This window comes from Mya arenaria, chromosome 4 (genome assembly GCF_026914265.1).
Source record: "Mya arenaria isolate MELC-2E11 chromosome 4, ASM2691426v1".
Classification (NCBI taxonomy): Eukaryota; Metazoa; Mollusca; class Bivalvia; order Myida; family Myidae; genus Mya; species Mya arenaria.
In genome coordinates, this window is record NC_069125.1 from 65,162,838 (window position 1) to 65,175,665 (window position 12,828).

The 12,828-nt window shown below is 37.6% G+C and overlaps 1 protein-coding gene across 1 annotated transcript; it reads left to right on the forward strand.

The window, feature by feature from the left end:
• Positions 1–1,603: 1,603 nt before the first annotated feature.
• Positions 1,604–12,828, forward strand: LOC128231846 (metabotropic glutamate receptor 2-like). Its single transcript, XM_052945073.1, has 8 exons — positions 1,604–1,752; positions 3,299–4,137; positions 4,711–4,805; positions 5,100–5,432; positions 8,324–8,439; positions 9,313–10,660; positions 11,039–11,278; positions 11,467–12,828. The coding sequence occupies exons 2-8, from the start codon at positions 3,299–3,301 to the stop codon at positions 11,499–11,501; spliced, it is 3,006 nt and encodes a 1,001-aa protein (XP_052801033.1). The 5' UTR covers positions 1,604–1,752; the 3' UTR covers positions 11,502–12,828.

Genomic DNA, 12,828 nt, shown 5'->3' on the forward strand with positions numbered 1-12,828 from the left:
CTGGTGATTATACTATGCACGTGTATGTGTTCATTGTGTTTGAACCACTGGTGGACATTCAATGCACACGTACGTGTGCCCTATATTAGAACCACTGGTAAACATACAATGCACGCGTATGTGTTCCCTGAGTTAGAACCCCTGGTGAACATACAATGCATGTGTATGTTTTCCCTGTGTCAGAACCCCTGGTGAACATTCGATGCACGTGTATGTGCTCATTGTGTTTGAACCCCTGGTGAAGATACGATGCACGTGTATGTGTTCCCTGTGTCAGAACCCCTGGTTAACATATGATGCACGTGTATGTGTTTATTGTGTTAGAAGCCCTGGTAACCATTCGATGCACGTGTATGTGTTCATTGTGTTTAAACCCCTAGTGACCATTTGATGCACGTGTATGTGTTCTTTGTGTTTAAACCCCTAGTGACCATACGATGCACGTGTAGGTGTTCATTGTGTTTAAACCCCTAGTGAACATACAATGCACATGAATGTGTTCCCTGTGTTAGAACCCCTGGTAGAAATACAATGCACGTGTATGTGTTCCCTGTGTTTGAACCCCTGGTGAACATACAATGCACGTGTATGTGTTCATTGTGTTTGAACCCCTGGTAGATATACAATGCACGTGTATATGTTCATTGTGTTTGAAGCCCTGGTGAACATACAATGCACGTGTATGTGTTCATTGTGTTTGAACCCCTGGTGACCATACGATGCACGTGTATGTGTTCATTGTGTTAAAACCCCTGGTTAACATACGATGCACGTGTATGTGTCCATTATGTTTGAACCCCTAGTGAACATACAATGCACGTGTTTGTGTTCATTGTGTTTGAACCCCTGGTGAACATACAATGCACGTGTATGTGTTCATTGTGTTAAAACCCCTGGTGAACATACAATGCACGTGTATGTGTCCATTATGTTTGAACCCCTAGTGAACATACAATGCACGTGTTTGTGTTCATTGTGTTTGAACCCCTGGTAGACATACAATGCATGTGTATGTGTTCATTGTGTTTGAACCCCTGGTGATCATACAATGCACGTGTATGTGTTCCCTGTGTTTGAACCCCTGGTGAACATACGATGCACGTGTATGTGTTCATTGTGTTAGAACCCCTGGTGACCATACTATGCACGTGTATGTGTTCATTGTGTTAAAACCCCTGGTGAACATACAATGCACGTGTATGTGTTCATTATGTTTGAACCCCTAGTGAACAGTGATTGGTGATTATCAGAATACATATGTACAGTCCGTCCGTGCTTCATGTGCATCGTCAAAAATAATGTGAGATGTGCATTGAATCTATACAGCAATGACTAGTTCGACGTGTATTTTTAAAACATTCCGCTTAAAAAGCGCTTCAATGATCCATGAAATTCGGAAAACCTGACATTTCCGCCAATTTTTACGGAAGAGGGTAAAACATATTCCTTCTCATTTTCATATGTTACGGACGTAAACGAGATTTCACGATATTTACGGACTGTGCCGAGATAAATATAACCGTTCTTAAAATAGAACCAGTTCGACAGGTTTTGCCGGATAGAAGAAAAACCTTGTTAACCGATGCGTGTCCATGCATAGAAAGGTGTATTTTAAGCGCTAGTATTTTCGATTAGAACAGCCAGGGCTGGGTTGTTCCAATAAAGAAATTTGTCCGTCTGTCAGACCAACAGATAGTGCCATAGGTTTATTTGACAGTGGATTTATTAGCAAGGATTTGTCCCAAACGAAAGGTAAATGTTTTACAAACCTTGTAATTAGCGAATTATAATAGACTATTTTCTTTGGTACAGTACAAGGTGTGCTGTTTGTGTTTGTTTTGGTCCTAACTTTTAGATGACATGTGTGTTAGGTATCGTTAATTTATTGTGATATTTACACTTCTGTCCCACATGTTGGGGTTTTTGTTTTAACTTTTACGGATTTTTCATCTTTCCTGTATCATCTATGTATATGTTGGAAGCAAAAAGATTGTCAATGTCCATTCCACACCCTTGCTGTACATGTTCTTCATATTTTAGCGATATGTAAACTTAAACTGTAGTCGTTACACTGTATTAATCTGTGTCATTGAAGTCTTTTAGTATGTTATTATTTTGTATAGTCTCCTGTTAACTTAATTTTGAGTGGTTATGTACCCATTAATGGCATTACATATATACAGTATATGAATATTATTATTGTGGACTGCCAGTATATTTGATCTGGGAGTAGAGGATTTGTTTTTTGCCCCAGATTTGATGAACATTGACAAGACAAAAATACACTTTAAACTAACATGTAATACAGGGGCGTAGCTACATGTAGGCCTAAACAAACTTGTAGGCCCGATGGTTCTACGTGAGTTTTGGTACTTTTATATTACACACACTTAATTATATTTGCAACGATAACAACAAAATCAAGCAATACACCCTGCACATAGTTCAAACAAATATCAAACTTGCTTTGGTTAAAAAAACAGAAACTTTTGTTCCAAGTGTGTGAGTAGCTCTTATATAGTTTTGATTGCATTTTTTGATTACTTAAATTTTGTCATTTTTCAAAAAAGTTGTTGGCCCAGGCCTATAAGGCCTGTATGTAGTGACGCCACTGTGGATACATGGAATTTTTTATGACAGTCACAATACCTTTTGTAGTTCAGACATCAGTGTCCTTTAACGACAATGAACGTAATTATTTAGGTCCAATACAGTGCTAGTTTTACTGATTATCAGTTAATCTTCTGTCAGATAAGCAATTTTACAGATCAATTGATTCAGAATCTTAGGGACTCAAATCAGATTATTTTAAAATTATTTTCGACAATTTTTTTGTCAGAAAATTATCAGAATAGCTAAATTTCAATGTCTTAAAACCCATTTAATTAGGTGTAAGCCTGTAGAAGAGGTCATATATATTTATAGGAAGGGCCAAAACATTTTAATGTTGTTATAACTTATAGCCCAACCCATTTTGTTCTTTTTGTGATTTGTAAGTGTATATATAATTTGTATGTTTGATGTTTTCACTAGAGAACAAAAAATATTATTCAACTATATGCCATATGATTGCAAAAATAATATTCCCCGTTTGCATTTTTTTATATGTGGAAAATATGTATTTCCAAAAATGATGAGTAAATCTACTCATATTAGTAAAACTGGCATTTTCCTGGACCTGTTTATCACAAACACAATAAATCAAATATTTTATTAAAAATTAAACACAAAAATTCTAATATATATATATCTGTTCATATATTTTAACTTTTTTTTTTTTCGTTATGTTTTTTCATAGATGCTGGTGTGGTATTTGGTGTTGCTGATAGGCCTGGCGCACATTTCCTGGGCTCAAGAGGACTGTGACCCTTTAACAGCCTGTCCCTCAGATGATGTTGCCATTCTTCCCACGAACAACCAGAATGCCAATGAACACTACTACATAGGCAGCATGTTTTCTGTGCACAATGAGGGTACCACTCCGTATGAGTGTGGCAACATTCGCACGCGGAGCTTTGTCAACATGGAGGCCTTTTTCTGGGCAATAAGGAAGTACCAGGCTTCAGCAGGGCTTGGCAACCAGGTGTCTGTGGGTGGGTTTGCCATGGACTCCTGTGGCCGAAAGGAGAGAACAGTTGAAAATGTGTACAGCTTTGACACATGTAGATCCTACTACACTGGTATCAGCCCGCGCAACACAGTCGCCTTTGTCGGTCCTGACCGCAGCGGCTCAGCTATTGAGGCAGCTGCCCTGATGCACGATTTGAGGCGCACCCAGGTCTCAGCTGCTGCCACCTCTCCCATGCTCAGCAGTGATGATTATGGCTTCTTCCTGCGTACCGTGCCATCGGACGCTGTGGAAACTCTTGTCATGGCCAAACTGCTCAATTTCAAGGGCATCAAATATGTGCAGGTGTTGTATGAAGATACTGAGTACGGCATGGGGTTGTTTGAAGCCTTCCAAGAGAACGCAAAAGCCCAAGATGTCTGTGTCACCCAGTCCTCAATGATTGACGACAATGTTGCTGCCTTCCTAAAGAGGAGCTTTGACACCAAGATTGTCATTGTTCTTGCTGATAATTCCCACGCAAGAAAAGTTCTCGAGCAAGTCAACATCGACTCTGCAATCCAGAACAGGTGTGTTTCAGATATATTTATGATACTCTTTAAGTAAAAACATATGAAGAGGTTTCAGTATGGAAGAATATTTACAATTACTTGTAGAAATATTTGTTGCGTTTACACATGTATGCTATATAATACCTTTGACCAAATTTGTCCCTGTGATCTTATTAACCTCAGGGTCAAATATGTGCAAATACTCACAGGGGTCAATAAAGTGAGTATTGACATTTTTCATTTGTTTTGAAAAACACAGATTGCATAATCATTTTTCTGAAGTAACTCCAACTTGATATGTCTAAGTGAATACTATAGAGTGTCATTGGTATTAAATACAGGTTGATATCTTACATTAGTGATATTTAATAGCTGTATACTATGTAACTTTTCAACACAAATTATTTCCATTTGATTAAAACTATTCAATGTTTTCATTGCCACATAATCATGTCCAAAAATTACCCTAGTGCCAAATTTGCCCACATGGGTATATTTGTTAGGCATATTGTTGATGGAGTTCATGAGGTGAGCTAGACAACCTATTAAATGATGCATTACATACATGTTTATTATGTATGATTGCTTCAGGATGGTTTTTGTGGGAACTTCTTCCTGGGGAAAGAATACAGATGTGATCCAGGGACTTACAGCAGAAAACTCCATCACTGTCATGCTGAACACTGGTAAGACAGTTTACATGTTATTTAGCTATATGCACAGTATTCAGTTAATGTTAATTCTGAGCCTAAGCTATCAAAGGATTGTGGTAAGGAGATATGAAATATAATTAATGCTAAATAAATACCATATTAATGATGTTGAAGCACAATTAAAAGAATCAACTGATTCATTGTTGTACAATGTACAACTTGAATGATTCAATATGGGATGGAGAGGGCTGAGTAGCTCAGTTATCTTTCATTGTTATATATCTTAATACATGTGCATACTATAATCATATTTTTTCTTGTTTCCAGAGAGCTATGAAAACCTTGCTGATGTTGATGAGTTTTGGAACTACTTCTACTCCCTTAAGCCAGGCAGTAGTACAACAACTAGCCGCAACAACCCATGGTTCAACCAGTTTTGGGAGGAGATGTTCGACTGTCGCATTGACCTTAACACATGTGACATCCCCAACCAGAATCTGCGAACCAAGGTTCCCAAGGGCGACACCTACATTCCATTCACCTTGATGGCCATAGACTCCATTATTCGGGGAGTGCGGGACGCTGCTACCAAGTACTGCGGGAATGTCCGACCCTGCTCAGATCTTCTCAATATTGACCGTGGTCTTAAACTCTTCAATTGTGAGTCATATACTGCTGCGCTTTAACTGAAAAACTACATATTATCATTTTTTAGCTCGACTATTCAAAGAATATGGAGAGCTATAGTACTCACCGAAGCGTCTGCGTCACACCTTGGTTAAGGTTTTGCGTGCAAGCACACATAGGTTATTATCTCAGCAACTACTTGAGGTATTGCATTGAGACTTGATACAATGGTACTCAACCATCCAACCTACTTAATTAACCAAGTAAGATAACTCTTGTTTGCATTTAATGCAAATAATTGCCCTTTATTATTCAACTTAGAAATTCTGGTTAAGGTTTTGCGTGCAAGCACACATAGGTTATTATCTCAGCAACTACTTCAGGTATTGCATTGAGACTTTATACAGTGGCACTCAACCATCCAACCTACTTAATTTAATAAGTTATATAACTCTAGTTTGCATTTAATGCAAAAAATAGGCCTTTATTATTCGACTTAGAAATTCTGATTAAGGTTTTGCGTGCAAGCACACATAGGTTAATATCTCAGCAACTTCTTGAGGTTTTGCATTGAGACTTGATACAATGGTACTCAACCATCCAACCCACTTAATTAACCAAGTTAGACAACTCTTGTTTGCATTGAATGCAAATAATTGCTCTTTATTATTCGACTTAAAAATTCTGGTTAAGGTTTTGCGTGCAAGCACACATAGGTTAATATCTAAGCAACTGCTTGAGGAATTGCATTGAGACTCGATACAATGGTACTCAACCATCCAACCTACTTAATTAACCAAGTAAGATAACTCTTGTTTGCATTTAATGTAAATAATTGCCCTTTATTATTCGACTAAGATATTCTGGTTAAGGTTTTGGGTGTAAGCACATATAGAAATATCTCAACAACTACTTTAGGTATTGCATTAAGACTTTATACAATGGTACTCAACCATCCAACCTACTTAATTAACCAAGTTAGATTACTCTAGTTTGCATTTAACTCAAATAATGGCCCCTTTTTTAGACATAGAAATTATTTTTATACAATGGTATTCAACCACCCAACGTAATTGAATACCGTAACCAAGTTAGATAACTGCCTTTGCAAATAATGGGTCTTTATTATTAGACTAAAAAATTTGGGTTAAAATGTTCCATGTTACCACATTTATGTTATTATCTCAGCACATCATGTATTGCATTGAAATCTAATATAACATTGATCCATGCATGTTTCGCCAAAACTTTTCAATCCTTACACTGAAAAGCGGCGGAATAGTCACTGTCTCTGTGATAGCTCTTGTTTAGTTATATAATTGATAAGTAATATTATTTTTAAGGTGTAGTCGTGTTATCTTCTAACCTAAAAATACTACCTGTATAAACAAACTGAAATGAATTGTAAAAGTTAACTCACAACAAATAAAGCAACAACATATTTTTATGCCCCTAAAGCTGAAAATATTCAAATAGCATTGTCCTTCCCGTCTGTTAATTTTGTGTCCACATCCCTTCCTCTGTGGGAAAGGTCACACACTTGAAAGCTCCATAAATGCACAGAGAGTCTAGGTAGTCTTGTCCAGGCTGTAACTTTTTCATCCAAGAGGGGATTTTGCACAGATGTTGGCACACAATGTCTGTGTCACGCATGAGACCCACATCACTACATTTGAAGGTCAAGGTCAATCTTAGAGGTCAATCATTATGGAACGCTGCATATATGCATATACTGTATAGGAGGTCATTTCCAGGCTGTAACTTTATCATGTTAGTGGGGTCCAGGTCCATATCTCAGGATGTATAGCATGCTTGTCCCAGGGCCCTCCCGCATTTCCAGGCTGTAACTTTATCATGTTAGTGGGGTCCAGGTCCATATCTCAGGATGTATCGCATGCTTGTCCCAGGGCCCTCCCTCATAGTATATCGCTTTCCCACACTTGAAGTCAACAATCATGGGGTCCTGCGTATATATACGCTTATACTTGTTTTTAGTTTTTCCTGAAAGAAGGCATTTTCCATTGATCTACTTGGCACTTTCAGGGCATTTGTTGGTTATGGTGACAACTCTTGTTTTTAGCTTGACATTTCGAAGAATTAGGAGGGCTATACTAATTGCGTCCGTGTCCTGTGAAAGTTTTACTCATTTGTGCCACTTTCCACTTAATACTCAAATACTCTTCATTCAATTCACTTTATGCTTGACACAGTCATTCGGGTTTTATCACAATGTTAGGTTACATAACTATATATTATCCTTAATACAAATTATGGCCCCTCAAGGAACTTGGGTTAAAGTTTAGGTCACATTGTGTGTTTAAGGGCAAGTTGGGATTTCTAATTACTTCTAAACCCTTCATTCAATTGACTTAATACTACAGTACATACAATTGTTGAAGGCCATCATACAATTTGGTTACATAACTCCATGTTATCCTAAATACAAATTATCATTGTTATGGCACTTGATTGACTTTGAAAGTTTGGTTAAAGTTAAATGGTAACTTGGGGTTTTAATTCAGATATCAAATAATGCTTATATAATGGACTTGATACTTTACACAGTTGTTAATGGCCATCACATAATTAAGTTAAATAGCTCCATATTAACCTATAATTTTTATATAAATTATAGCCCTTTTTATACTTTTTTATATGTGTGCATTTAAATATATGGAGATCATACCTCTGATGTGTATGGTCAAACTTAAGAATTGTTTTGCAAAAAAAAATGAACAAACTTCATTTAAATAAAGGACTTTTCTGTTATCAGACTTAAATTGCATGCTGAAATACTGTGATGTATCTGGAATTCTGGTAGTGTTTTTTTGTGGTTTCAGCTATAACTATATACAGCTGGTTAAGCTACTACTGTATAAAGACTAGTTAATTCTTTACATAATAGCCCTCCACTTGTCTTGCAGACACACTGAGGTCAACAGATGCCAATCAAAACAGATTCTTCCAAAACAACGGAGAAGCTGCCCCCTTCTACCAGAGATACAAGATTGTCCGCATTGCTAATGGCACATACCAAGATGTGAGTATAACTGAAGCTTTTTAAAATATCAGCAGTGAAAAGTGCAACTAAATCATTATTATTAGCTTGACTATTCCAAGAATAAGGAGAGCAATACTACTCACCCTAATGTTGGTGTCACACCTCTGTAAAGGTTTTGCATATAAGCCATTATCTCAGCAAATACATTATGTATTGCATTGAAACTTTAGATATGTGTTCCCAACTATCCAGCCTTCTTAACTAGTGATGTTAGATAACACTATTTTGGGCCGTTATTATTCAATTTAGAAATTCTGGTTAAGGTTTTGCATGTAAGCACTCATACGGTAGGTTCATATCTCAACAACTACTTGAATGCATTTAAACCTTATTCAGTGGTACTCAAGAATCCAACTTACTTCAATAACCAAGTTAGATAACTCTATTTTGCATAAAATGCAAATTATGGCCCTTAATTATTCAAATAGAATTCCTGGTTAAGGTTTTGCCATTCCCTTTCAACAGAGGTTCGATCGTGATAAATCTGGTACGCATAGCCTCATTACTCTGGTGAAGGAGAACGAGTTTTGCATGTTACCTATTTTAAGTCAATATCTCAGCAAATAGGAGATTTTCAAAGTCGACTTATAAAGATCCATGATTTGCACAAGGACTCACAATCGTCCAACCTTCTTAATTAATCAAGTAAGATAACTCTCTCTTCCATATAGTATAAATGTTGCCCCTTTATCATTCGACTTAAAAATTCTGGTTAAGGTTGTGCATGTAAGCCCATATAAATCAATAATCAGCAACTACTTCATGCAATCTTTATACAATCAAGGGTGAAAAATCTATCTTGCATATAATGCAAATTTTGCCTCTCATCAAAACTACCTTTCTACCTTTCAGGCGATGACATACATCACAGAGAGGAATGGAAATACTGGTTTCTCTGGCCAGTACACATTCCCTGTCAACTCTGGATGCAATGAGGACCCATGCCGTGTCTGCGGTGAGACCCTGGACACAACTGTGGCCCCTCTGTCAAGCTCAACCACACCCATGCCCGACAGCATTAACTACCTCGCACACAAGGATGCTTTCTACAAGGCTCTGTATGGTGAAATCATGTCTGACTTCAGGGAACCCATTCTCACAAAAGCATTCAAGATGAACCAGGAAATCACTGGTGTCTGGGGCCGCTCTGAGATGCAGGAAAGGCTTCCCGGGGAAGACAAGACTAGATTTGAAATCGGACAGGACTGGATCATTGCTCTTGGTGTTTGCGCTGGACTTGGCATTGTTTGTGTGCTTGTTTTCGAAATCTACATTCTGTACAAGTTGATGGGCACAAAGATGGGCAACCATTGGAGAACCATGTGGCTTGGGCAGCTTCTGCTGCTGGGAATTTTCTTGTCTTTCCTTGTTTGTTTTGCCTATTTGCCAACACCGAACAAGGCTACCTGTGGCATTACACGTTTTGGTGTAGGTCTTGCTTACAGTATCTGTTTTGCTGTTCTGTTGGTGAAGTTAATGGTTCTGCTCACATCTAAAACCACTGCCGATACTCTGCTCCCAGGTGATGTTGATTCTCCAAACTACCTCCGCGGTATTTACCAGTTCCTCATGTTTATGTTCATTGTTGGTGTCCAGGTTGTCATTGGTGCCATGTGGCTCATCTTGATTCCACCAGAGGCTGTCAAGGTCACCAGTAACAATGGTGACATGGTCTGGATTTGTAATCACTATACCTGGACCTTGGAAAATGAATTTGGTTGGTCGAACATGACCACTTTTGTTCGTACAAATTTTGAGAATCATCTCATTTCTCTTACCTATATTATGTTCCTAATCCTCCTTACTGTAGTAATTGCTATGAAGTCCCATGGTATAATCACCAATCATAGGGAGAGCGTGTTTATTGGAATTTCTGCCGGGTTCTCCGTGCCAGTCTGGATTGCCTGGGGCCTGGTTGGAAGTCTTAACAAGGACCACCAGTATGCCCAGGAGTTCTCTGATGCATGTGAGGCATTTGGCCTTCTCATCACTGCAGCAATCATACTGTTTTCCATGTTCCTGCCGAAGGTACGGCAGCTTGTCAACATGGGTGTGGAGGGCATCTATCTCGAGGATGATCGTGACACCTACTATGCTGGTTCAGTTGTGATGGCGCCACCAAGCTACAAGAGCAGGCCAAGCTCAGTAGTGTATGTCAACGGAAATGGCTACAACGAGCCCGTTGTCCTTGGAGAGTCCAGTAAGTATCCTGTGAAAATAATATGTCAAAAGTTAATAATAATTTGAAGACAATAACAAAATTTCAACTTTCATATGAGTTGAATAATGAGAACTACAGTGGCCAAACATTTAACAATAACCTTCTTTACATACATACACTGACTGATTAATACATGACTTCACAATGAAACCAGCAGATAACGGGCACATTGAAATATCTTTATTAATGAAGTATATTACTGTAACCACCTTAAAACAATTCAACAAGAGTTAATTGGATTTTAACTAGTTTCACATATTTGAAATATAGTAGGACATAAGATATCTAATGGATGTGTCTTTACTTTTAAAAATTGTAGAATCTTTCCTCGATATTAATCTGCTGCTTATATTACAGATGCTGTCCACTTGAAGCACCCAGGAAGCACATACAGTGCACCAGTCTATGTAAAGCGCCCTGGAGACTCAATTAGCCGGGGCAGTGGGAAAGTTTTGAGGATGACTGGAGACCTGACGGGAAAACACCCACGGGAAAACAGGAAGTCCACCTCGGAGGCCGGATATGTGTACACTGGCTCAGGATACGGGGGTACCATGAGGAAGTCACGATCCGAGAGTGGCGGGGGCACACTTAGACGTAAGTTTAGGTCTCTTTTTGGTCATTTGTTGGTGGATAGTGGAATTTAAATAAAGTCTAGATTCTATGAACAGCAAAGCATGTACTTCTCAGAAATCATCAAAATCTGAAAATTAATAAGTTATGTCCACTTTAATACGGTTTAAAACAACTTTGTGTGAGGTTATAAAACTATTTCCTATTTTCAGGTGCCCATTCCACCCAGGATCTAGGAGCTCTGTGAGGACCCAACCCCTTTAGTTGTGTCAACTACCGGGGATCAACATAGCATAATGTGGTGACACTTCATTAATACTCACACTCGCTTGAGAAGTAACTAGAGCTAGAACTGTAAACCAAAATTCAGTGGACTTAAAAATAATAATATGAAAATGAAATAATTGCCTGGTGTTTCTATTTAATAGTAATTTAATGGCTTTTTATTTGTAAATTTAATATTTGTGAAACCTCTTGTTAAAGTTTAATTTCCCTTTTCATTATTTTGCCATAGTTTCCATTCAGTAGTTCAATGGATGGTGTTCAGTCATGATCCTAATTATCTAAATGCTGTCATGCCTCCATTTCTTTTTTAAATCTTGCATTTAAGTTGAAAGCTTACTCGTTTTGGTTTTGTGCTTTTGTGCTTTTGTGCTTTTGTCCAATTAAGTCCAAGTTTTAAATTATAATACAAATCTAGATACTGATACATACAAGTGCTATCAGATATAAAAGTCGTAATAGCAGAACTGTGTTAAGTGTAGTAATTGAAGCAATTGACAGGAGATTGCAACTTGGCTATAATAATACTGAACACTGTATACTGTACATTGAAAATTTTGTTTGGAGTGTTAATGACGTCCAAAGTTTGGAAAGGTTTTCCTTTTTGTTAATTGTGTATAGATTAGTTTTTAATTGTTTGTCTAAACAATGTTCCGATCAGTTTATGCACTGTATACACCAAGGTTGAAAGGATGGTGATATAAGTAGTGTTTTTCCTTTCAAACCAGTTACCAGTTAATTACAAATAATGTGCAAAACCAAACTGCTTGTAGAATAGAATCTACACTTCAATGTGTACTTGCACTATCAGTTAGATGTACATTGTATGAATAGGATAATATACCCCAATACTGTGTTATAGCCAACATTTGGAAATGAGACAATGGTACATTATTATTGGTTTTAGTGTATATAAGGAGAGAGATGCGTGTTAGAGATAATTGTACTTTTAAGTATGGCTGAAATTGCTTGGATGCTTTTGCTGTATGGCAATAATGTGAACCTGTTTAATTGTGGAACTAAAAGACCACTATTCTCCACAAAGAAGAATGTGCCACCATAACACGCCACCATAAGGTCACCATTTTCTAATAGATACTAATCGACTATTCTTGTCCCTGCTTACCCAATGTTTGTTATTTTAATGTATTTGACTAAGTTACTATGCATGTGTACAAGACAGAATGTGTGTGTTGTTTTTCATGACAGAATATTTGTCTCATTCTGAGCTTATTATATTTTTGTATTCATGTGTATTTCTGATGAATTATAAATACAATATATTTAACTTA

Bases quoted from the DNA above. Each gene is read 5' to 3' on its own strand.
- LOC128231846 (XM_052945073.1), top strand. From the start codon at position 3,299: ATGCTGGTGTGGTATTTGGTGTTGCTGATAGGCCTGGCGCACATTTCC. The intron at 4,138-4,710 runs GTGTGTTTCAGA...TGATTGCTTCAG, and splicing joins GACTCTGCAATCCAGAACAG to GATGGTTTTTGTGGGAACTT. The intron at 10,661-11,038 runs GTAAGTATCCTG...CTTATATTACAG, and splicing joins CGTTGTCCTTGGAGAGTCCA to ATGCTGTCCACTTGAAGCAC.